Here is a 21,304-nt window from a genome sequence, read left to right as displayed (position 1 = left end):
ATACGTTCGAAAAGTAGTTTATTTGGATTCACCGACCTTGTAACTGCGACTAATATGAGCCGTTTTGTTATTGCCTATGTCTTATGTGTCTTACATAGCAAGCAATGTTTAACTGTGGATACATTTCGCATGTTTATGGCATAATGGCATTACACACATTCCGGGGTGCACCGGTTAACTACCCGGATGTGATAGGCCATGTGGATCAGTTCAGTCCAGTTTCCACTGCTGCTCACACGCTAGACGTTATATCATTCTATCATTCAGACCCGCTGCCGGCTACCTCTTCATCATCCAACAAGTAGGTATCATTGTCATTTCAACAAATCCTTTCTAAACTACATACAGACTCCTCGTTTTAAAACATGTGTAGCTGTGAATACGGATTCGGACGTAAAAGCATGACATTTTGAAGACGTCATAGACTGATAGCTTAGCTACGATAGCTACATGATAGCTAAATCTTTCGGCAACTGGCAAGGACACTGAATGATCTAGGAATGGTGCAACTTTGCTTGGTCAGGTATTTCTCTCCCCACCCCGTTGAATGTGAACCTTAAATTGTCTTTTTTTAAAATAATTGTTCGGAGAACATGGTAAATGCCAAATGTTATGTCGTGGCTCGTGACTTACGGATCTATATTGCTTAATCAAACACAAGGTCTCTTGACCGAGGGGTGTCAAAATCGTTTGGGGGTGCAAAGAGGGCCTCATGTACGATAGGTGACTTGACGAATGATGAGGGCCAAAACAGTATATCACTTTGCACATTTTGTAAAAGACTTGTGTGTCACTGGTTTGTCCACGATGCCCACCCACGGTTCATCATCCTCACCCATGATGGTGGCAGGCTGGCAGCAGAAAATAGGTGCATTTATTATGATCCGTTTGCAGACAGTGTGGATATTTCATGTAAGATGATGCAAGGGATGTTTTTACTAGATCACAGGTCAGTTCATTCAGTCAGGGTTGGTTCCGCACATGCGTTTTTAACTTGACCTTGTGACGCACGGCGTGAAGAGCACACGTGGGGGGGAACCAACCAGGAACCGTTTTGGGGATAAAGATGATAATACCAACACTGTCTGAAGGTCAAAACCGGCAGCGATTATTTCGGCATCTATAATTTTGAATGAATCAAACATGAATCATTATTTCCCAGATGCTTTCAGATGCAAGAGTAGGAGGATAGCTAATTGTATAGTTTGACATTTTTGTCCCCAGGGCATTGGCCTAGACTCTAGAGTTTAAAAAAGTTAATATCAATAAATAAAACAATGTTTATATCAATACATAATTCCTATCTTTAAAAAAAGGAAAAGTAACGCGTGTAGCCTCTAGCCTATATAGCCTAGAGATGCATGTCTAGTTTGATCTATAAGAACTTGCAGGATGGTAGAGCCTGGGCTTGTAATGGGGAGATTGCACAGTTGTGTTTCACCATTCATTAGAGGCAAGTTCATTCATTCATTTACTGGTTCTTGAAATCATGCAGTAGAGTAGATCATACCCTCTGTGACCACTAGGGGCAAAGTTAACCATTGTCACGAGCTATGTGTCCTAATGTGACACTTGAGGGAGGGGAGTCGATCTGCAACTTGGAAAGAAATAAGAAAGTCACATTGACTAAATAGAAATTCCAATCAGCAACATGTTATAATGGCAACAGTTATTCCTTGATATAGGATCTAAGACTGGAGACATTCTGACTGATGGCTTCCTGCTGCTCTTTTCTCCCCACAGAAATGTTCCGTTTACCCACAGTCATGAGGCAGGTGAGGCCGGTGTGCAGAGCTCTGGCCCCCCACCTCACACGAGGCTACGCCAAGGATGTCAAGTTTGGAGCTGATGCCCGTGCCCTCATGCTGCAGGGGGTGGATCTGCTTGCGGATGCTGTTGCTGTCACCATGGGCCCCAAGGTAAAGTTTGCATTATTCCATGAGCTAATATATTGAGGACAAATGTTATGGACATTTTATTATTTCTGCGTAGACTTTTATTACAAATCACCTTTATTACATTAACCACTTAGGGGCAGCATAGCTGAATGGTTAGGGAGCCTGCCTGGGGAACCAGAGCCCCTGGTTGTCCCAGGTTTGATTCCAGGCCAGGGTAGCAATGTCGATGTGTGTCCCTGAGCAAGACTCTTAAACCCTAGGCAGCGAATCAGCTGGGTTGGGCTGAAAATACTGAATTTCCCTCGCGGGAGGAAATAGGTATCTATGTTAAACATTATATATACACTTTGTTGTATGTCAGAGCTTAAATGATTTACAAGCACACAACTTGCAAAAGTTAAGGAGCTTGTAGATTGCCTGTTGTCTCTGAATGTTAGCCTATGTTTGCCAAATGTTATGTTAGCCTATGTTTGCCAAATGTTAGCATAATGTCATGCCCAGAATGGGGATGCTAGGATTCATGGAGTTAATACATTTTCCCCTGTACTCTTTGCACTTCTCTTCCAGGGTCGCACAGTCATCATTGAACAGAGCTGGGGTAGCCCAAAGGTGACCAAGGATGGTGTGACTGTGGCCAAGGCTATCGAGTTGAAGGACAAATTTAAGAACATTGGTGCCAAGCTGGTGCAGGACGTGGCCAACAACACCAATGAGGAAGCTGGTGACGGCACCACCACTGCCACAGTCCTGGCACGTGCCATCGCCAAGGAGGGCTTTGACAGCATCAGCAAAGGAGCCAACCCAGTTGAGATCCGTCGTGGTGTCATGATGGCTGTGGAAGCTGTTATCGCTGAGCTGAAGAAGCAGTCCAAGCCTGTCACAACCCCAGAGGAGATTGCACAGGTAAAAATCTCTCTAGTCACACTTTGCTGACAGTTGTAAAAAATGAAATTCATTGCTCCATCATAAGCATGAGTCATCATTAATTCTGTTTTTTTTTTCAGGTTGCCACAATCTCAGCCAACGGCGACGTAGAGATTGGCACCATCATCAGTAATGCCATGAAGAAAGTGGGCCGCAAGGGTGTCATCACTGTCAAGGTATCAGCTTATTATTTATTTATTTAATGAAAAGGTAAAACCATTAAGTAATGTAAACTGATGTAGTCTGTTTCAGGATGGCAAGACGCTTTATGATGAGCTGGAGATCATCGAAGGTCTTAAGTTTGACCGTGGCTATATCTCCCCCTACTTCATTAACACAGCCAAAGGTAAGACCATTCACATCAACAATCAGCATAGTTTGTTATGCTCAAATACATGCCAAAATAGAGGGTATGCGCATGCATAAAGTGAATGGCAAATCCAGTGGCAAAGTGAGTTTAACGTTGTTTAATGTAATCAGATTTCTTCTGTTTGGATGTATGAGCTGTCAAAGCCAGAAAGTAGGTTTTTTTGCCACTCATTAGGCGTTCCCGCATAATTTCCGGGTATGGTGATGATGTCACGTGCATACCCTCTATTGATTACACTTTTTTCTTTTTTTGTGTGTAACAAACCGCTTTGTTGTCTCGTAGCTTTTGTGCTAAATATAGAGTTTGATCTTATTTAATCTGCTTTGTTTTCAGGTCAAAAGTGCGAGTTCCAGGATGCATACCTGCTGCTGAGTGAGAAGAAGATCTCCAGTGTTCAGAGCATTGTTCCTGCTTTGGAGATTGCTAACCAGCACCGCAAACCCTTGATCATAGTGGCCGAGGATGTGGATGGAGAGGCCCTCAGCACCCTGGTTCTCAACAGGTACATTTCAGTCTACTCTTGACTTTTAATGTTAATGTTATGCCATAGCCAAAGTCAGTACTCATGAATTGCACAATAATCTTATATACTTTGTAACTGGATGGAAAGCCCTGAATGTTGCACAGCTGCTGAAATCATTAGACTCTTAATATTAAAATATCTGATTGTGGTAGAGCTGATGTTAAAACACTCTTGTCTATGCAGACTGAAGGTTGGGCTTCAGGTGGTGGCAGTCAAGGCTCCAGGCTTTGGAGACAACAGAAAGAACCAGCTCAAAGACATGGCAATCGCCACTGGAGGAACAGTAAGTTCACTTTTAACTGTTCTGCTGCTGTTGACGGCGCTCACCGTCATTGAAAGGGTTAATACCATGGCGCCGTTGACGGTGAGGACTGTCAATCTTACTGTATATACAGTAAAGGTATTATTACTTACTGTACGTCGCTCCGGTCCTGCCCGCATCGGTAATGTCCGCGATTTGTTTACAACGCACGTCGGGCGTGCACGCGAAGTGAACGCCCTCCATAGTAAATCCATTGAGAGGCCCATAAAGAAACTTCATTTTCTCCAAAAGAGTCATTCTTATACAAAGGATGGTCTCCACTCTTCCATACTGTACACAAAAGCTGGGCGCAGCCATCTTCTCTTCTGGGCCCACACTGTCATGTGACTAGATGACGTAATCGTTGCCGTCAAGTGATAATCCAAAAAAACAAAAACAACCCCCTTCCAGCCCTTCAAAATAATAGCGGCGGCCTATGGAGGAAACGGCGAGGCACCAAGCAACCTTCAGATTAAGAGGCACTATTAGTGTTAAAGCTAGTGCTCTACAATTATTGTGCACCCAAGTTTGTAAAAAATTACCTCATGAAAGGGAGTAAAATCTCCTCTACTACCTTGTTTGGATTCATATATGAAGACACCGGTAAAATAAAATGTTCTTTCTAACCTCCTGCCAGGTGTTTGGTGATGAGACAGTGGGCGTGGCCTTAGAGGACATCCAGGCTCATGACTTTGGCCGGGTAGGCGAGGTGCAGGTGACCAAGGATGACACAATGCTGCTGAAGGGAGGAGGCAACCCCGCAGACATCGAGAAGCGGGCAAACGAGATCATCGAGCAGCTGGAAAGCACCACCAGCGACTACGAGAAGGAGAAGCTCAATGAGAGACTGGCCAAGCTGTCTGACGGCGTGGCTGTGCTCAAGGTGAGCAGAGAGGATGGGTGTGTGTCTTAAAGCACTATAACAGCGGACTCGCAGTATACTTGATTTTATTGCCAGCCATTTTCTAATGCATACCATGGTTTGTTTGATTTTGGAGTAAGACATTGAATTGAGAATTCAGAGACTTTAAAATGTTTTAGATGGGTAATCCCAATTTATATAGATCTAGAGATGGATGGATATCTATCTCTCTCTCAGCTATGTCATTGTTTCGTTTTAATGTATTTTATGACCAATTTATTTGAAGTCTACTCTAGAAAAAAAATAGTCCCCGGAGAAAAGAACGTACTACATAATATATCTTTTCATATTAAGGAATTGCTGTCCTTGACATCCTTCTCTGTCCAAAAGCAAGTGACACTGGTTTTCCTTTCCAGATTGGGGGAACAAGTGATATAGAGGTCAATGAGAAGAAGGACCGTGTGACAGATGCTCTGAATGCCACACGGGCAGCTGTAGAGGAGGGCATCGTGCCTGGCGGCGGCTGTGCGCTGCTCCGCTGCATCCCTTGCCTTGATGCCATCGTACTCGCCAATAATGACATTAAGATTGGTGAGCAGAGCTCAGAAACACAGTCATATAGAGTACACTCGTACGAGTTTCTCAAAGGAACATCATCTGAAATCTTCCATCTCTCCTTTGCTATCAGGTGTGGACATCATCAGGCGGTCGCTGCGTATCCCAGCCATGACCATCGCTAAGAACGCAGGAGTGGAGGGTTCGCTAGTGGTGGAGAAGATCCTGCAGGGAGATTCTGAGCTTGGCTACGATGCTATGCTGGGAGAGTATGTCAACATGGTGGAGAAGGGCATCATTGATCCCACAAAGGTACAGTGTAATGTATATGCAACAAATTGGTTATTTTGGCTGTGTAGTTATGATAACATTCTACTGAAACAAATTGAAGATCTATTGTATTGGCAGCTAACATGGTACAAATGTTCTTTTGGTTGAACATGTATAACTCTGCTGCCCCTCTCTGGCTGGTCTTAGAAATGCAGTAAAACTAACTGCACAGTCACTCTGTGTGTCCCCCTACAGGTAGTGAGGACGGCACTAATGGACGCTGCAGGAGTCGCCTCCCTGCTGTCCACAGCGGAGTGCGTTGTCACAGAGCTCCCCAAGGAGGAGCCTGCCATGCCAGCAGGAGGAGGAATGGGCGGCATGGGTGGAATGGGCGGAATGGGTGGCATGGGTTTCTAAGCTGAGCCCCCTGAAACATTGTAAAAACTAACTGGGCACAATGGTGCCAGGGGTGGCCTGAAGGACAAGTTCAGTCATCAGAGAGTCTGCCCCCCCTTCACCAAAACCTGCCCAAACTGACTGGCCGTGAGTTTGTCGGAGCTGCAAATGGACGATGTACCCCACCACCACCTCCTCACGATTCTGCCTCCTCTTCATCCTCCCAGGTTTCTGGAAGAGTCAGCCTCGTCTGACCCACCGCTTCTCCGTCCCTCTCCAAGGCTCCCAGCCCACTACCTTAGACACGTTTACATCAACCAATGTCCCTGTCCAATGTATCAACATGATCACCATTCTCACACAATAGTTCCTTGATATGATGCTCGACAGTGAGAAGAACATAAACAAAAAGTATGCTGAAGACATTCTTCATAAAGTAGGGATTTATGACAAGTCCTATACGTATATGAGAGTAAGGATTTACAGAAACTAACAATATATTATTGCCCTAATGGAGAGCATGGGTTGGTGGATAACGGAATCCTAGCCAGGAATGTGTCCCTGTCGTTTATTTTCGTAATGTTTTTGTTAATTCTGTCTTGTTCTTAATTTTTTTTATATATCTGTTCTACCCAGGCTTTTTGAATGGGTTAAAAGTTTCTGTTTAATGCTTATTAAACAATTTCTTTTTCATGTGAGCATTTTCTGTGGCTTTCTCTCTGAAGTGGCAATGACATTGTTTCTGTTCTAATCTGTAATGGGGAAGCGTATAAGGGTTTTACAAGATTATTCACCACCGAGGCCTGTTGAAAATAGTGGGGACATTACAGAAAGTTATGGAGATGCCTGCCTTATTTGGCATTAGAAAAACGTTCTATGCCAGTTATGTTTTGAAGTTTTTCCATCTCTGATACTATTGAGTATTTGTGAGACTGTTTGAAGGAGAGCATTCTTTCATATTTGCCTTGTTGAGAGGGAGGAGTTAGACTGGGCAGGGTGGTGGGAGCATTTAGGACCATTCAAGGTCTCCACAACAACATATCCATGTGAAAACACTTGGTGTCCTTGTGCTATCAAAACATCAACTCCATTTGTGTGATACTGCACATTTTAGCCTCTATGTTACTAAGTACCAAGCTGCCAGCGATGGCCATGCTTGCCAGAGAAATGTTGCCATTTTGCTGAGAAAACCTTTATTCTCCAGGACATTTTTCATTTGCCAGCAGCAGCAATCAATACTTTTTTTTCTTATTTTTTTTGGTATATTGTAGACATTCATTGATTGTTAATGTGATTTGTTTTTTATTTAATAAACTCAAATGTTATGACAGGTTTTGGATTTGAGTATATTTTACACAACGTAACTTCCAATATCATTGATTCTGTTGCATTATTTTGGAGGCAATCTGGCATTCCTATTTTGTGTTGTAATTGATTTTTAAAAGCTCTCAACGAGCAACAATATGACGTGTAGTGAGCTTGAGTAGTTAAGGGAACTCATCCCGTTACTTTTTTGTTAAAGGCGCCCGGTGACTCAGAACTCGGTCCAACACAGAAGAAGTATGAATTACAATGTCTCAACTAGAATATCTCCCCACTTCAAAGTTCTAAACAAGCTTCCTAGAAGCATGAAGGCCATGACCTTGTGTGCCAATCCATTATATATCTGACATCTACACCTGCCCGTTTGTTCTTAGCTGCAGTCAATCTTTTGAGTTATTTTACACAACGTATCGATTTCCATATGTGGAAGTTATGGTATGGTAGTTAAAATAGTACATACAGATTCACTAGTCTTTCCTGACTCCTACATCTTTTGCCTTTTTCCTGCAAATAGTTGGAGACAACTGAAGATTTGAGAACTTTTTGTTTTGTTTAACGAGGTGAAAGGGAATCATGAAAAGCCTTGAAATTCAAAATGAATTCTGCACTTTGTCAAGAGTGAAGGTTCTAATGCTGGTGTAATAAGTCACACCCGTGGTTCTATTCTTAACACTTCACATGATTCCCCTATTCCTGTCCAGCCATGGGGCCTGCAAGCCACTCTTAAGTAATGTTGATAAACATACACACGGCACAACACACAATTAACAGAGATGACATCGTTTTTATATAAAAAATATTTTATAAACCATGCTGTCAGTACATCTTTCTTAAGCCATTAAAACAACTCCATTAACATTTTAAGATACTGTACTTCCCAATACCACAAAACAAACAAAAAACAAAACAAAGCTTACTTCCATTTTCTTAAGAGCTGTGCATGTCTTTCTCACATCTGATCTTCAAATCCATATTTACATTTCTTTCTAAAACTCAGCATAATAATAAATATGTTAAAATGAGTATGATATGTTAAAAATAGATGATAAATATGTTGCCACTTTGTCAAGAGGCACTAGGTGGTTTGTTGGTTGGGAGATTGGAATTGTAACACGGTTATATGGGTGGCAGATATCTCACTTAAACAGCAATCTGACAAGACAGGGCAGAGTACATAATAAAAGATCTTTAATCTGCCTAGCCAGTTTGGGCCCTTGTGGTCAGTGGATATCCAGAGTTGATTAGCTGCATTTAAATATACAAACTAATACTATTGATATTGCACGCTTAAAAAAGAAAAACACCCTCTGTTATAGAACAACTCCACTGTACATTATTACTTGTACTGAGAATGAAAAGAGCACAGTGCTAAGGACATTCGTCCCTTACTGAAATTTTAAATAGAGAACATTTTGATGATGTGTCTGAACTCTGAAGGCCTTGCAGAATACAGTACATCTACACACGTGGTTACTTCAAGCCATGAATATATCCCTGCAGGACATATTGGCCAAACAGTGTGTAGCCAAGGCTAAGCAGATCATCAAAAACACTAACCATCCCAGCCCAAAACTGTTGATGCAGCTTAACATCAGGCAGGTAATGCAAAAAATGCTGAATGAACAGACTGACGCCACGGCTCCACGGCAGCTTGGGCGTCGTTCGGGCGTCGCAATGGCATCGGACGGCGTAAAAAAAATAACCGGGGTGAATTTTGAAAAAAAGGGAACATTCCCTGCATTGACGATGACGCGACGCCCGATGGCTGCAGTGGAGCCCTGTGGGGACAGTTTACAAAGCTAGGTCACTGGGCTGCAACTGGCACTGAGCCCTGCTGCATTTGTCAGTACATAGTTTGTATATCTGGCTACCTGCTGCACCTTTAGCATGATGTGTTATTCGGAGCAGCCACTAGATGGCCATGTCAGTCTTACATGCACATTTACATTGGACTCACTTTGTGTATGACTAATAGGCCTACAGTAAATACTTTTACCTTCCCTTACACATTATGCATCTTTGATATTTGTTGGACTTGACACTGCAGAACATCATCAAACTTATATATTGTTTTATCTCAGTTGTTTTCTTTATATAATGTAACTGATTCTTGGGAAGCTTACACAAAATAATTTCACCCGCTCTTTTATACCTGGTATACAATTGTGTGTCAATAAACTGAAGTTGAGTTTTCTGATTGATTGATCAGCATATTAGTGACTAAACGGCTTCTGTCCCTTTCTATATAACATGCTTGTATATTGCTACACCCCCATTAAGTTTCCCCACACAAATTTGTGTTAAAAAGTAAAAAAAAAGAAAAATAGGTAACAGATTTTCTCACTGTTTTATCCTTTTGGAGCAGAGATGAATGTTTTGACCTTGTTGCACTTTTACAATTAAAGTGCCAGTTTGTAACTTTGCTTTTTTTCAATATCAGGGAATGGTTGTGCGTTGCAGCAATCATAGAAAGAAAGAGCTTCTTTGAGAGAAATCAAGCACCATAATGTTTTTATACCCTTAAATTTGGCATTCTAAAATCAGGGACATGGTGCGCTTTTATTTTCATCTCGCCTTCTTCCATTGGACTTGTTTTCGCCATCAAAATGTTTTCAAAACATTGCGACTGTTGCATGGAGTTGCGAACTGACACTTTAACATTATACAATGTACTGTAAGCACACTTTCTGTTGACATTTGGCGGTACATTCATTTTGACATGATGATATTAGTGTCTTAGCTTGTGCCCTACATATTAAAACATATTTTTTACTATTTGGGCAGAGGTTGTGGTACATCCTCTCTGCCTGAGTTTGAAAACCCTGCTCTCATTCTTACATTTAGTTACTCTAATCACTAATGTACTCTTTCTTTCTGACTATCTAATTCAGCCCTCACCCTGTAAGCACACTTCTGTATAGATTGGTGGTACATTTTGATATTACAATATTAGTGACCGGCTTGTGCCCTGGCCTACATATTAAAAAGAAGAAAGAGAAAAAATAGATATATTTTGTACTATTTGGGCAGAGGTGGTGGTACATCCTCTCTGCCTGATTTCTGTCTATCACATACTGTATGGGGCTTGACACAAGCACTGGCAGCACCTCACCCATAACTCCATCACCTGTTAACAGGGCTTGGGTCAGAGTTCTCACAGAGATCATGAATGGTGGTTGGATTTGAAATGTGGTTTCACGACTAGCAGTGGAGAGACAAATGGCCTGTAGCTGCACCCTACTTGCTGGGGAAAACTGTCTGTCATATACAAGATTCAGTTTTGGGTCAGTTTTTGGTCTTGTTTGTGATAAAGGCACTGCAGTATTTAGGTAGGGCACAGGTAATTTCTTTCCTCTCCCCACTGCCTCTCTTCTACCTCCCCTCTTTCTCTCTGTGGCATTGGCTGAGCAGGTTGAATGGCTGAGTGTTGTTTTTAGAAGGCTGTGGCACACTATGTGTGGTGGATCTCATGGAACATGAGCTCACTGGGGATGCATGTCTCAGCACCGTACAGCTTGCCGGCACGTCGTTCGAATGCTGACACATTTTGCTTCACTACCTCATCAAAGAAGACGTGAGCTAGCTGGGAGTGGATGAGGGAGCGGAACTCAAAGGATATCTATGAAGCGGAGGGAGGGAGAGAGAGGTTATGTTAGAAGTTGAACATATCACTGTATGAGAGAGAGAGAGCGAGAGAGAGAGAGAGAGACAGACAGACAGACAGACAGACAGACAGACAGACAGACAGACAGACAGACAGACAGACAGAGACAGAGAGACTGACAACATGCCAATGAGAAATCTAAAACTAGCATGCACAGATATATCAAGCTCAAGCACGTGGAGATCCCACACCGTACGCAGACAAGACACTGAACACTCTCAGAATTGCAACCTCTAGCTCACACACGCACACGCACACGCACACACACACACACACACACACACACACACACACACACACACACACACACGGCTTGTGAATTCAATGCAGCCTTAATACTTACAGCAAAGTCCACAGTGCATGTGCGAGGGTAGCCGGGGAGGCCAGGGCTGAAGCGCCACACTGTCTCCAGGTGGTTGAACAATGTACCATCTGAACAGGATGCCTGACAAAGAACACAACACATTTATTATCTTGTATTTATTAATTTTTAACAAACACACTTTTGTTTAAACAACTTTCAAGCTCTGAAAAATATGTATATGAAAACTTGTGATCATAATAATCTCAGTATAATTAGTAGTATTCTAATAAATGACTACAATTTGTTTGTTTTTTGTCAATATTGTACAGCTCCTTTATACACAGCAGAATTATGTCTTTATACACGCTAAGCATTCCTAATCGAGAGGACACAGCCTGATGGATAAGGATTGATTGATATCAATATGAAATTACATTTTAGTGTTAGACAACACTTTCAGTTTTAAAAGTGTCAAGGTTATTTTGTTTTGATCTGATAACTAATGCACGTGACGAGATGTCTCCACTCCAGGTCTGTACAAAGATGTTGACCAGGGAAATGATATCTCAATAAATGTCAGACTGCCCAGGACACTGGATAACGAAAAGCCAAAACATTCTACCTCCTTGGCTTCTGAGTCCACGAGACTCAGTCATGACACCATCTCATGATATCCATTGTTATGTGTAATTGTCCAATCAGAATGTGACTAATGTATTCTGTAACTCCATATATCTCTGAAATTACGTTTGGTATAGGCAGAGAGATACTATGGGTGAAAATGCTCTATACTGTACTTGTACCGTACAATTTAAACTCTGACTATATTTTCAATACAACTATATAGAAAAACGGACTTGTACACTGTGTGGACTCCTTTTATTGTGTGAGACTCTAACTGTGATTTTATTCTGTGGGTAGAAGCCGAGTCTTCTTGTGAAAGGATAACATTCTAAAGGAATTACAAATATGGGAATTAAACCAAAACCCATCACAGCCATTTTAAATTACTCTGATAAGCTGCCAGCAATTATTGCTAAAGCAATGAAGGAAACCCTGCCATGCTGGATAGTACAGCAGTCTCTCACCTTGACCAGATGGGGGCGTACAGAGGTGACCAGGGAGGTGTAGTTCTCCACCACAGGGGGGAAGCCCACACTCAGCTTGGCCTTGCAGAAGCCGGCACGTTTGAACACGACGTCTGACTGCTTGCACCAGGGAACGAAGTGTACATAGTCCTCCACATTGTTCACGACTTCATACATCTCCTTCATGGGATATCTACCAGTGGAATGGACACAGAAACCAGTAAAACCTCCAGCCTTCCAAATTATGTCTAAGAGACTGTTGCGTTACGTGCAGCAAAATGTCTATTGTGTTACTTAAAAAAATTAAAATAATATTATAAAGGGTCCACTGTAGTAATTATTTAGTCAAAACCACTTGTTACTTTCCATTGAATCAATACAAAAAAATATATATAATCAATAATAATAAAAAGAAAATAGCTATTAAATCTACAAATTCAATTTGTCATTTGGCGACACATTGTGAGCTTGTAGATTGGCTAACTCTACTTTTTACTGTCATACAATATGACAAAGTATAAAACAGAATATTACTGTATGAAAAGAAAAGACAAAAATATATAAAAGGATGAAATATGGAGATAAAAGGTTTCTGCCCGACAGTGAAAAAGTAGGTGAAAGCTGTCAGTGGAGTGGAATAAGTTGTGACATAACTTAAAAAGATTGACAGGGCACGTAAGTTACGCCTGACACAATAACCGGGTCAGAGAGAGAACTAAGAGAGAGAGAGAGAGAGATAGAGAGCGTAAAGAGAGACAGAATCTCCCACCAGTCTTACATAACTGCATGACCCAGAGAACATACCGTAGCTTCTGATTGTGTCTATTTATACAGGCAGCTTTAGTGATTATGACCTTTCTACGGGGACATTCAGTGCGTCATAAACACGAGTGGTAAATAATAGGACCTCAGAGACACATAGCAGATCTTGACATTTTCATTCATTAATGTGATGATCTCTATTCAAAGCGGTCAGCGTGCTTGGAGACAAAGGAGTGTGTGAAAGTAACCTCAGAGAAAGACATTTAACAGTATATGGAGAGAATGGCAGCTGCATGTTCGTAGAAAACCAATCTCCTGAAGAATAATGTCATCCATAGTAAAAGTCAGGTTAACTAAATGTAAATATTATATATAAACCATCCAATCATGAGGATCTTAGAAGAATCCACATGAGAGCTCCAATGTGAATGTCAGACTTCATGTGGCCAGACTGTGACATCAGTCATCTATGACATATCTATGATGCATGACTCCAAAAGTGGACAAGGTTTCAGCCTGATCAGAACCTCATTATCTTCCAACTTATTATAAAATGCCTGTGGCCTACTAGCAGTGTATACAAAGAATATGGCACTAATCGGTCCAGTGGTTTTTGCACGATTACCCGTATTTTCCGGACTATAAGGCGCACTTAAAAGCCTTTAATTTTCTCAAAAAACTACAGTGCGCCTTATAGTCCAGTGCGCCTTATATATGGATCATTCATTGACATTGACATTCCCTTTAGCACAGCTCCATCTGTTGGATGCATAACGCAACGGTAGCGTCTATTATGTGTGCCTTATAGTCAGGTGCGCCTTATATATGAAAACAGTTTGAAAATAGACCATTCATTGACAGTGCGCCTTATAGTCAGGTGCGCCTTATAGTCCAGAAAATACTGTAGCTCCAGAAACACAGACAGACACACAAACCGGCCAAACGACTGCTACACTCCTGCAGAACTATGCCATTAAAATGTTAATTAGTCATAGATATATGACTAATATGGGTTGGGCCTCAAGTGAACCACCAAAAGCTAAAACTGTGCCATTTTCCAGTGCATGACAAAAGAAAGAAAAAAGGGAAAGGTAAAGTGAAACCAGCCTGGAGTGACTCACCCAATGATGCGTCTTTCTGAGTATTCCTTCTTCTTGGAAAAGGAGTCAGCGAAGTTAAAGAAGCAGCGGATGGGCACCGTCGCCACAGTGCGTCCTGGCATGGCAGCACCCAGCAGTGGCACGCGTGTCATCAGGATCCCACATGATGACAGATACCTGATTGGAGAGAAAAACATGCAAAGACACAATGAGTCGGATCAGAAAGCAGCAGCGAGGGGAGCATAATAGGCCTATATGGTGCTTTCACAAAGCTGTACTCCATTCAGTCAAGACTCTGATTTTTCTTTATGTTTCACATTTTGCTTAGGTTAAAGCTGTTTGGTTGCTTTCTATAGGCTACTTCCAACTTTAAACAATGTATTAACAGTTAATGCAATGAATGCATGCCATAGTCATATACTGTAGAAAGGATATGTGCAATATAATCCTTCTAGGCTCTCCACCTCCTCAAAATTGAGAGAAACAAAAAAGATGAGACAATATAAATACATTAAATGTAATTGTATACAATAGAAAGAAAAATAAATAGTTTGTTGGCTTGGAGTTTGTTTATATTTTGATTTATTTTCACATTCAAAAAGAAAGCTACATGAAACGTATTTATCGGTAGTCAATTGCCATTCCTAAAACACAAACCACAATTAGCCCAGGAATGTCGGGTCATTGAGGAAGCAATGTACCGGTATGCTCTTGCATGAGTACACCATGTACCTACCAGCACCTGCCAAACATAATAACTTACAGCACCTTTAAAAGCTCACATGATACAAAACAAGGACACATCAGTCTAGACTCCAGTCAGATCATTAAAGTAAAACGAAACCATGTCAAGGGTATTAGGGTATCGACATTAATAACAACATTGTATATGGAAACATTGAAGCACCCAGGTATCAGGGCTCATGTTGTTCACCAGTCTGTCCACCTGCCTAACATTTCTACATACTGTACACTCCTCTAGCCAGCCTAGGGGCAGATATGCTGCAGAACAAGGTTATCTCTAGACCAGACCTGGGCAGCCTTTGGTTCACTCTGACCGGCCCTTGTAGGGTTAATGGCAAATTACAAGATAAACACATTTTCTACATATTTTACCTCATGCATGGACTAAAGCTACATTTCTTTTTTATTCACGTACATATGGACGCAATGCGTACATCAGCACGTGTGTGTGATCATTGGATCGTTGTCTCAATAACAACAACTGCTAAAGGGGCTAAAAAAAGAAAAGTCAATGCCGAATGCCGGGTTTTTAACAAAAATTGGGCTGCTAAGTATTTATTTACTTAAGTTGGAGGAAAAAGCTGTGTGTTTTCGTTTGTGGGGTGCTCATCTTGCGGGGAGCACTGCCTTTTGGCCCGGCCCTCCACAATATTTTCTGTTGTTCATGTGGCCCCATGGAAAAAATAATTGCCCATCCCTGCTCTAGACTGTACCACTTTCAGGCATAATGGAGAAGAATTCTCCCAAAACCCAAACTCCAGTAAGACTGACAGCTCCAGCTACTGCACATCATTCCTACTTGTCAGGGTGAAAAAAAAGAAAAAGGAATGACACCATGTCACAGACCTGTATTTCAATTACGTCATATATGCCCAGGCCATTTCAGAGGACCTCTGATGAACAGTTTGCATCAGAGGAGCAAACTGTTCTTTTTCTTATCACAATTTGACTTTGAAATATAGCTCATATAGCCCACTATATGACACATCCTTGACAACACTACACAGCCCAATCAATGCAATGGTTCATATCAAACTCAATTTGACTGTTAAAATGGGTGGTATTACTGGAGGCTCCATGACAGTGAAGTGTGCTGCACTAAGCCATTCGCTCGGCTGTAGATACGGCCGGTATGTAAATGGTCATTTGGCATTTATGCTTTACAATGTGCATTACATTCACCCATTCGCACACACATTCATACACCGACGGCAGAGTAAACCATGCAAGGCATGGTTGTCGCATGGTCATCGGGGGCAATTAGGGGTTCAGCCTTGCTCAGGGACAATTCAACACTAACTCTGAGGGAGCCCGGGATCTCAAGTGGCCACTCAACCTCCTGAGCCACTGACACTCCTGTGTGTGTTACAGGCAGACGCAACAGGCCATGTCTGTCAGGCCACTAAAGTGTTGTTACAATGCCAATGTGTTGTCACGCAACCTGTACCCGCACAAGCCTTGGAATCCTAACTCTGTCATTGGTCTACTACTCAGTCTAGAGATTACTTACAGAGCCATTTGATATAGTAGTCTGAAACACGAAAGTGACTTCAACAAGCCAATTCTGTATGTGTATATGCCATGGGGGTGTTCACATTTAGAATGGTTAGTCGGACTCTGGACAAATCATGTTTTTTGAGTTTTTGAAGCTAATCTATGTCATCGGGTGCAACCAGGGACCCGCCAATCACGCTCTCTTCAAAGAGATGTATAACCACCCAGAGGCCAGAACCCATATATATTCATGGGGAAAGTCAGCCTCTGATAGGGCAACATACCAGTGCGGTGTGTGTTTCCTCCTGTGTGTGTGTGTGTGTGTGTGTGTGTGTGTGTGTGTGTGTGTGTGTGTGTGTGTGTGTGTGTGTGTGTGTGTGTGTGTGTGTGTGTGTGTGTGTGTGTGTCTGTCTCTGTGCGTGACCTGCAAGAGGCACTCCACAGTTTATGGTTTATAGCCCTTCCAGATTTATGATACCTTGAACGGTGTCTGCAAATACCACCGATCTACAAGCTCACAACGTGTTGCATCCATTAGAAATTGTAATTATAATAAACATAGCCCACTATTCAAAATGTTGAGCCCTGATAAGGCATATTAGTCTAGTTAGTAATATTTCATTTTGCCAGCGATACATGTGTGACCGATGTGTTTATTATTAGGCCTATTATTATTATTATTTATTTATGTTACAGGGGTTGCATGTTGATATCAAGGATGTGTTATATTAGCATATTCATTCCCCACCCCCAAAATGTTAATTTAGGAACATTTTGGGGGTGGGGAAAATTATTACCATAGAGTTTTATTGATCAGTGATTTTTTTTCTTCCTAAACCACACTCTGGATGTGTGGAGTCAATGATGACAGTTGGCAAGTGGATTTCCGTTTCAACCCCTGCAGGGAGAATATTATCAGTGGGTTTATCTTATACCTAACAATGTCAGCTGGTATGCAAAGAGCCTTTTACAAATGAAGCTAAGCTGTGGAGCCGTGGGACATTTAGCCTTTGACAAACTGTCAAAATGTTGCAACACACAACATGGTGGATGGGCGATTGGAAAATTGGAAATTATCCAGACATCTCAATAACTTGAGCATTTAACAGGATTGAAAGCATTCGGACAGGCTGATCGCAGCTGATCTACACGTATCACCCGGTAAACTAGCCTTCTGACCAAGATTAGCCTACTGACTGACCTGACTGACCAACTGACCAAGATTAGTTAATTATTAGTTAGTAGGCTGGCTATGTAATTCAAATGGCACACAAATAAAGCAGTAAAAACCAGGTGGCAACACAAAAGGCTAGAGACTAGAAAGAGAAGCCCAAAGTAAAAAGTTGACGTCACCAAAACTGTAATTTTCAGTTTCAGAAGACTCTTGCTGGCTGCGTGTATCCATGTTGCTAATGTAGCTAAACAAGATTGAAGAATAGCAATAGCCTATTATCACATCAGTCAATTTCGCACCGACTATTAAAGACCGCTGGGGAGGTGGTCCACAAATAAAGGAAACAGGAGTTGTAGACAAACGTTCGCTGTTAGTAACATAGTAACTACAGTGCAGTGTTCTATATTCTATCCAGCTGTGCCAGTATGAGATACTTTAATGGTTTCCTGTTGAAATAAGCTTAGTCTTTTCATGGATCTCCTTTTAGTAGACCTTGTACCAGTGAACTGTACCGTCATGAATCTGTACATTTTCCTATGCAAACTTCTAATAAAGCCTTCAATCAATCAATCAATCAGTGCTGGCGAAACAAAGCTAAGTGGGTCGGGACCTATATTAACTCTAACAAAGCTAAGTGGGTCGGGACCTATATTAACTCTATGGTCGGGACCCATTTGTGGGTCACAGACCGATTTTAATGCTTGACTTGAGTAAAAATCCAAATTTCTTTTCCTAAAAAAATATTTTACATATAGGCCTATACCGGCTACCGGTATTTAAAAAAAAAAAAAAATCCCCTCCCCCAAAAATCATTTTATTTTTAGGAGGGGGGGGGGGGGGGTTGTATATATTTCCAAACAAACAAACAAACACATCAAATAAATTCCATAAATAAGAAGTAATAATAACTTAGAATAGTGAAAATAGCAGATCTACAATCTCGCAACGCGGCTTAACCTAGATCTGCTATTTTCACTAGCTTGGGTCCCGGCGGAGAACGTCTCATCATGTCTCTTTTGGATCACGGGCTAAAAAGTTTGGGAGCCGCTGAGTAAGTGAAGCATCGACATTGATATAGAAAGCCCTTCTTTACCTGCCCTGGTTCCCCGTCCGCCGTGTCTCCCGGCCGGCGGTGGACGGCAGCTGCTTGATGCACTCCGCGACTCTCCGCACAGTCCGCAGGCTCCTACAACCTCTCGCCATCTTCTCTCTTCTCTCTCAGTCTCTCTTGAGGTCTCGACTTGTTCGTTGACAACGTCGCCCGCCCTGCCTCCAGTGGTGTAAAGTAACTAAGTACATTTACGCCTACTTTTAGTACAATTCGCGGTATGTGTTACTTGAGTACCCTATTTCGAAATGTCGATACTTTTTTTACTTCTACTCCACAGTCTCCACTACATCTCGGATCCACTACATTTATTTGAAAACTTAAGTTACTAGTTAGGGTTAGGCCTACTTTGTAGATTTTGATTATTATCACAAAACATTAACATAGACATTTCCACTTCAACCTTATATAGTCTACTCTACATTACAATATGTAAGCTCAAGTTTTATACATTTGAAAACTTGAAATGGGACATTCTGCATAATGGGTAGCCTACTTTCTACTTTTTGTACTTTAAGTAGGCTACATTTTGATACTTTTGTACTTTTACCCAAGTAGGTCTACATTTTGAAAATGGGACTTTTACTTGTGTAACGGAGAGTATTTCCACATTGCAGTATTAATACTTTTTAGTCGAGTAAAACGAGTACTTTTTCCACCACTGCCCTGCCTCTCTCTAGTCTATCTGGAACGCACCTCCTCAGATGTCGCACAGTGGTTGGCTGTTCCGTGTCCAGTAGTAGCTGTTCATTGGCCAGTTCACCAGTCCGTCAACCGGGGGAAAACGATGACGTTCGTGTCTCGTGCACATTCGTGCACGCGCCTGGATGTCACGAGACGTTGGATTGAGTTTCTTTTTCGACCCGTTGCCTAACATAACCTCACTTTCAAGGCAACAGGGCAAGGAAGGCTAGTTTCTTTATATAGCACATTTCATCATACGCAGAGGTCATTCAAAGTGCTTCACGTAAAATAAAATAGACAAAAAGAAAAGAGCATAATCTATACTATAATTTTGCGAATGTCTGAGTGAGTGAGTGAGTGAGTGAGTGAGTGAGTGTCTGTCTGTCTGTCTGTCTGTCTGTCTGTCTGTCTGTCTGTCTGAAACAGCGTTTCTCCTCAGTGGCTGGAGCAATTGATCTGAAATCGCATCACCATTAGCATATGAACACACCTAACATAACTGTGAAGCCCGTTTGTCACTTTCACAAATCGTATGCTGTATATTAGCATTTTTATGGTGTATCTACTATCTATTCTGCATCTAGCTTGCACGGGTTTAAACGAAACGGGTATTTCTTACATTGATGCTCCTACATATTATCATGCAAGCACCAGTTAAAGTTACTTTCCATCCCTCATCTGCATCTAGCTTGAGGCACATCTATTCTGCATCTAGCATGAGGCAAAATGTTTAACCAGCTCTGTGTGTGTGTGTGTGTGTGTGTGTGTGTGTGTGTGTGTGTGTGTGTGTGTGTGTGCAGGCAGGCGGGTGTGTGTGCAGGCGGGTGGGCGGGCGGGCTGGGGGGGGGGGGGACAGTATCCCTGTAGCCATTAAACAAAACGGGTTTCTTACATTGATGCTCCTACATCATGCAAGCACCAGTTAAAGTTACTTTCCATCCCTCATATACTGTGTGCACAGTGCACATCCCATAACCCACACACTGCACATCATTTTGGAGCTCATATCTTTGAACGGGTAAGGGCTAGTAAAGTAAAATATACAAATATTTAAAGATGCTGTAAAGTGAGTGAGGAAAAAAATTGGGGTGAAAAATAATTCTTTGGGTGGGCAACTTTGATGATGTAAAAGGTCACTATTTCCACACTCACTCCAGGGTGCCACATTGCCACATTGTGTGACGTTCACTTGAGCGTTGAATGTTTTGTGGTCACTTAGGCTATTCTTCTTTTTTTTTGCAATATCTTTCGACACTTTATGTTTTATTTATCTTTTTTTGTGCTTGCTCTTTGGACTGTACACTACAGTAGCCTACTCTTTTTCTTTTTCTTACTTCTCTGTAACTTGTAACCTTAACTGCTGTGCTGCCTCTGGGCAACTGAATTTCCCCCGTGGGATAATAAAGGTATCTATCTATCTATCTATCTATTGCTTACCTGCACTCACTAAACCCCAATACTCAAATAGCCCAAATTCCCCAAATAGTCACAAATGTCGGCCTATTGTAATAATGAAGGGATATTATGATTATTATTCAGTCAGTGTAACTGTAACATTATATTTAAATTCAAATCAGGCATATTTAGCCTAAACTTTATTCCCTTATAAACAAATACATTTTACATACAAATATACATTTAATACTATAGAAAAAGTGTTCCTCGGAGCACAGATCTCCACCAGGTCAGGTACGTTATCGTGGACCGCAATGTCCGGAATTAGCCCATCAGGATGGAATTATGAAAAATCAGACAGATCC

At 41.7% G+C, this 21,304-nt stretch overlaps 2 protein-coding genes across 3 annotated transcripts; one reads left to right on the top strand and one right to left on the bottom strand.

The window, feature by feature from the left end:
- Positions 1-200: 200 nt before the first annotated feature.
- hspd1 (heat shock 60 protein 1) lies at positions 201-7,430 on the top strand. 2 transcript variants are annotated; one of them, XM_080753308.1, is made up of 11 exons: positions 201-301; positions 1,744-1,919; positions 2,466-2,801; positions 2,903-2,998; positions 3,075-3,168; positions 3,526-3,694; positions 3,899-3,998; positions 4,654-4,899; positions 5,295-5,469; positions 5,567-5,745; positions 5,959-7,430. In XM_080753308.1, exons 2-11 carry the CDS (start codon positions 1,746-1,748, stop codon positions 6,118-6,120), a joined length of 1,731 nt encoding a protein of 576 aa, XP_080609434.1. In that variant the 5' UTR covers positions 201-301; positions 1,744-1,745; the 3' UTR covers positions 6,121-7,430. The 2 variants fall into 2 exon arrangements, with proteins under 2 accessions (XP_080609434.1, XP_080609435.1); XM_080753309.1 differs by having other exon boundaries at positions 231-305.
- A 756-nt stretch (positions 7,431-8,186) lies between these two features.
- Positions 8,187-18,977, bottom strand: coq10b (coenzyme Q10B). Its single transcript, XM_080753114.1, has 5 exons — positions 18,846-18,977; positions 14,362-14,517; positions 12,479-12,671; positions 11,430-11,531; positions 8,187-11,041 (listed from the first exon to the last, which is right to left on the bottom strand). The coding sequence occupies exons 1-5, from the start codon at positions 18,953-18,955 to the stop codon at positions 10,874-10,876; spliced, it is 729 nt and encodes a 242-aa protein (XP_080609240.1). The 5' UTR covers positions 18,956-18,977; the 3' UTR covers positions 8,187-10,873.
- Between the last annotated feature and the right edge of the window lie 2,327 nt (positions 18,978-21,304).

The sequence above is a fragment of the Nannobrachium achirus genome (genome assembly GCF_963921795.1).
Source record: "Nannobrachium achirus genome assembly, chromosome: 22".
In the NCBI taxonomy this organism is placed as follows: Eukaryota; Metazoa; Chordata; class Actinopteri; order Myctophiformes; family Myctophidae; genus Nannobrachium; species Nannobrachium achirus.
This window is presented reverse-complemented; position numbering and strand designations above follow the sequence as displayed.

Coding starts and splice junctions, on each gene's coding strand:
- hspd1 (XM_080753308.1), top strand. CDS start 1,746: ATGTTCCGTTTACCCACAGTCATGAGGCAGGTGAGGCCGGTGTGCAGA. Junction 3,695..3,898: donor AGCACCCTGGTTCTCAACAG/GTACATTTCAGT, acceptor TTGTCTATGCAG/ACTGAAGGTTGGGCTTCAGG. Junction 3,999..4,653: donor CAATCGCCACTGGAGGAACA/GTAAGTTCACTT, acceptor ACCTCCTGCCAG/GTGTTTGGTGATGAGACAGT.
- coq10b (XM_080753114.1), bottom strand. CDS start 18,955: ATGGCGAGAGGTTGTAGGAGCCTGCGGACTGTGCGGAGAGTCGCGGAG. Junction 14,518..18,845: donor CGGACGGGGAACCAGGGCAG/GTAAAGAAGGGC, acceptor CTCTCCAATCAG/GTATCTGTCATCATGTGGGA. Junction 12,672..14,361: donor TCAGAAAGACGCATCATTGG/GTGAGTCACTCC, acceptor TTCCACTGGTAG/ATATCCCATGAAGGAGATGT.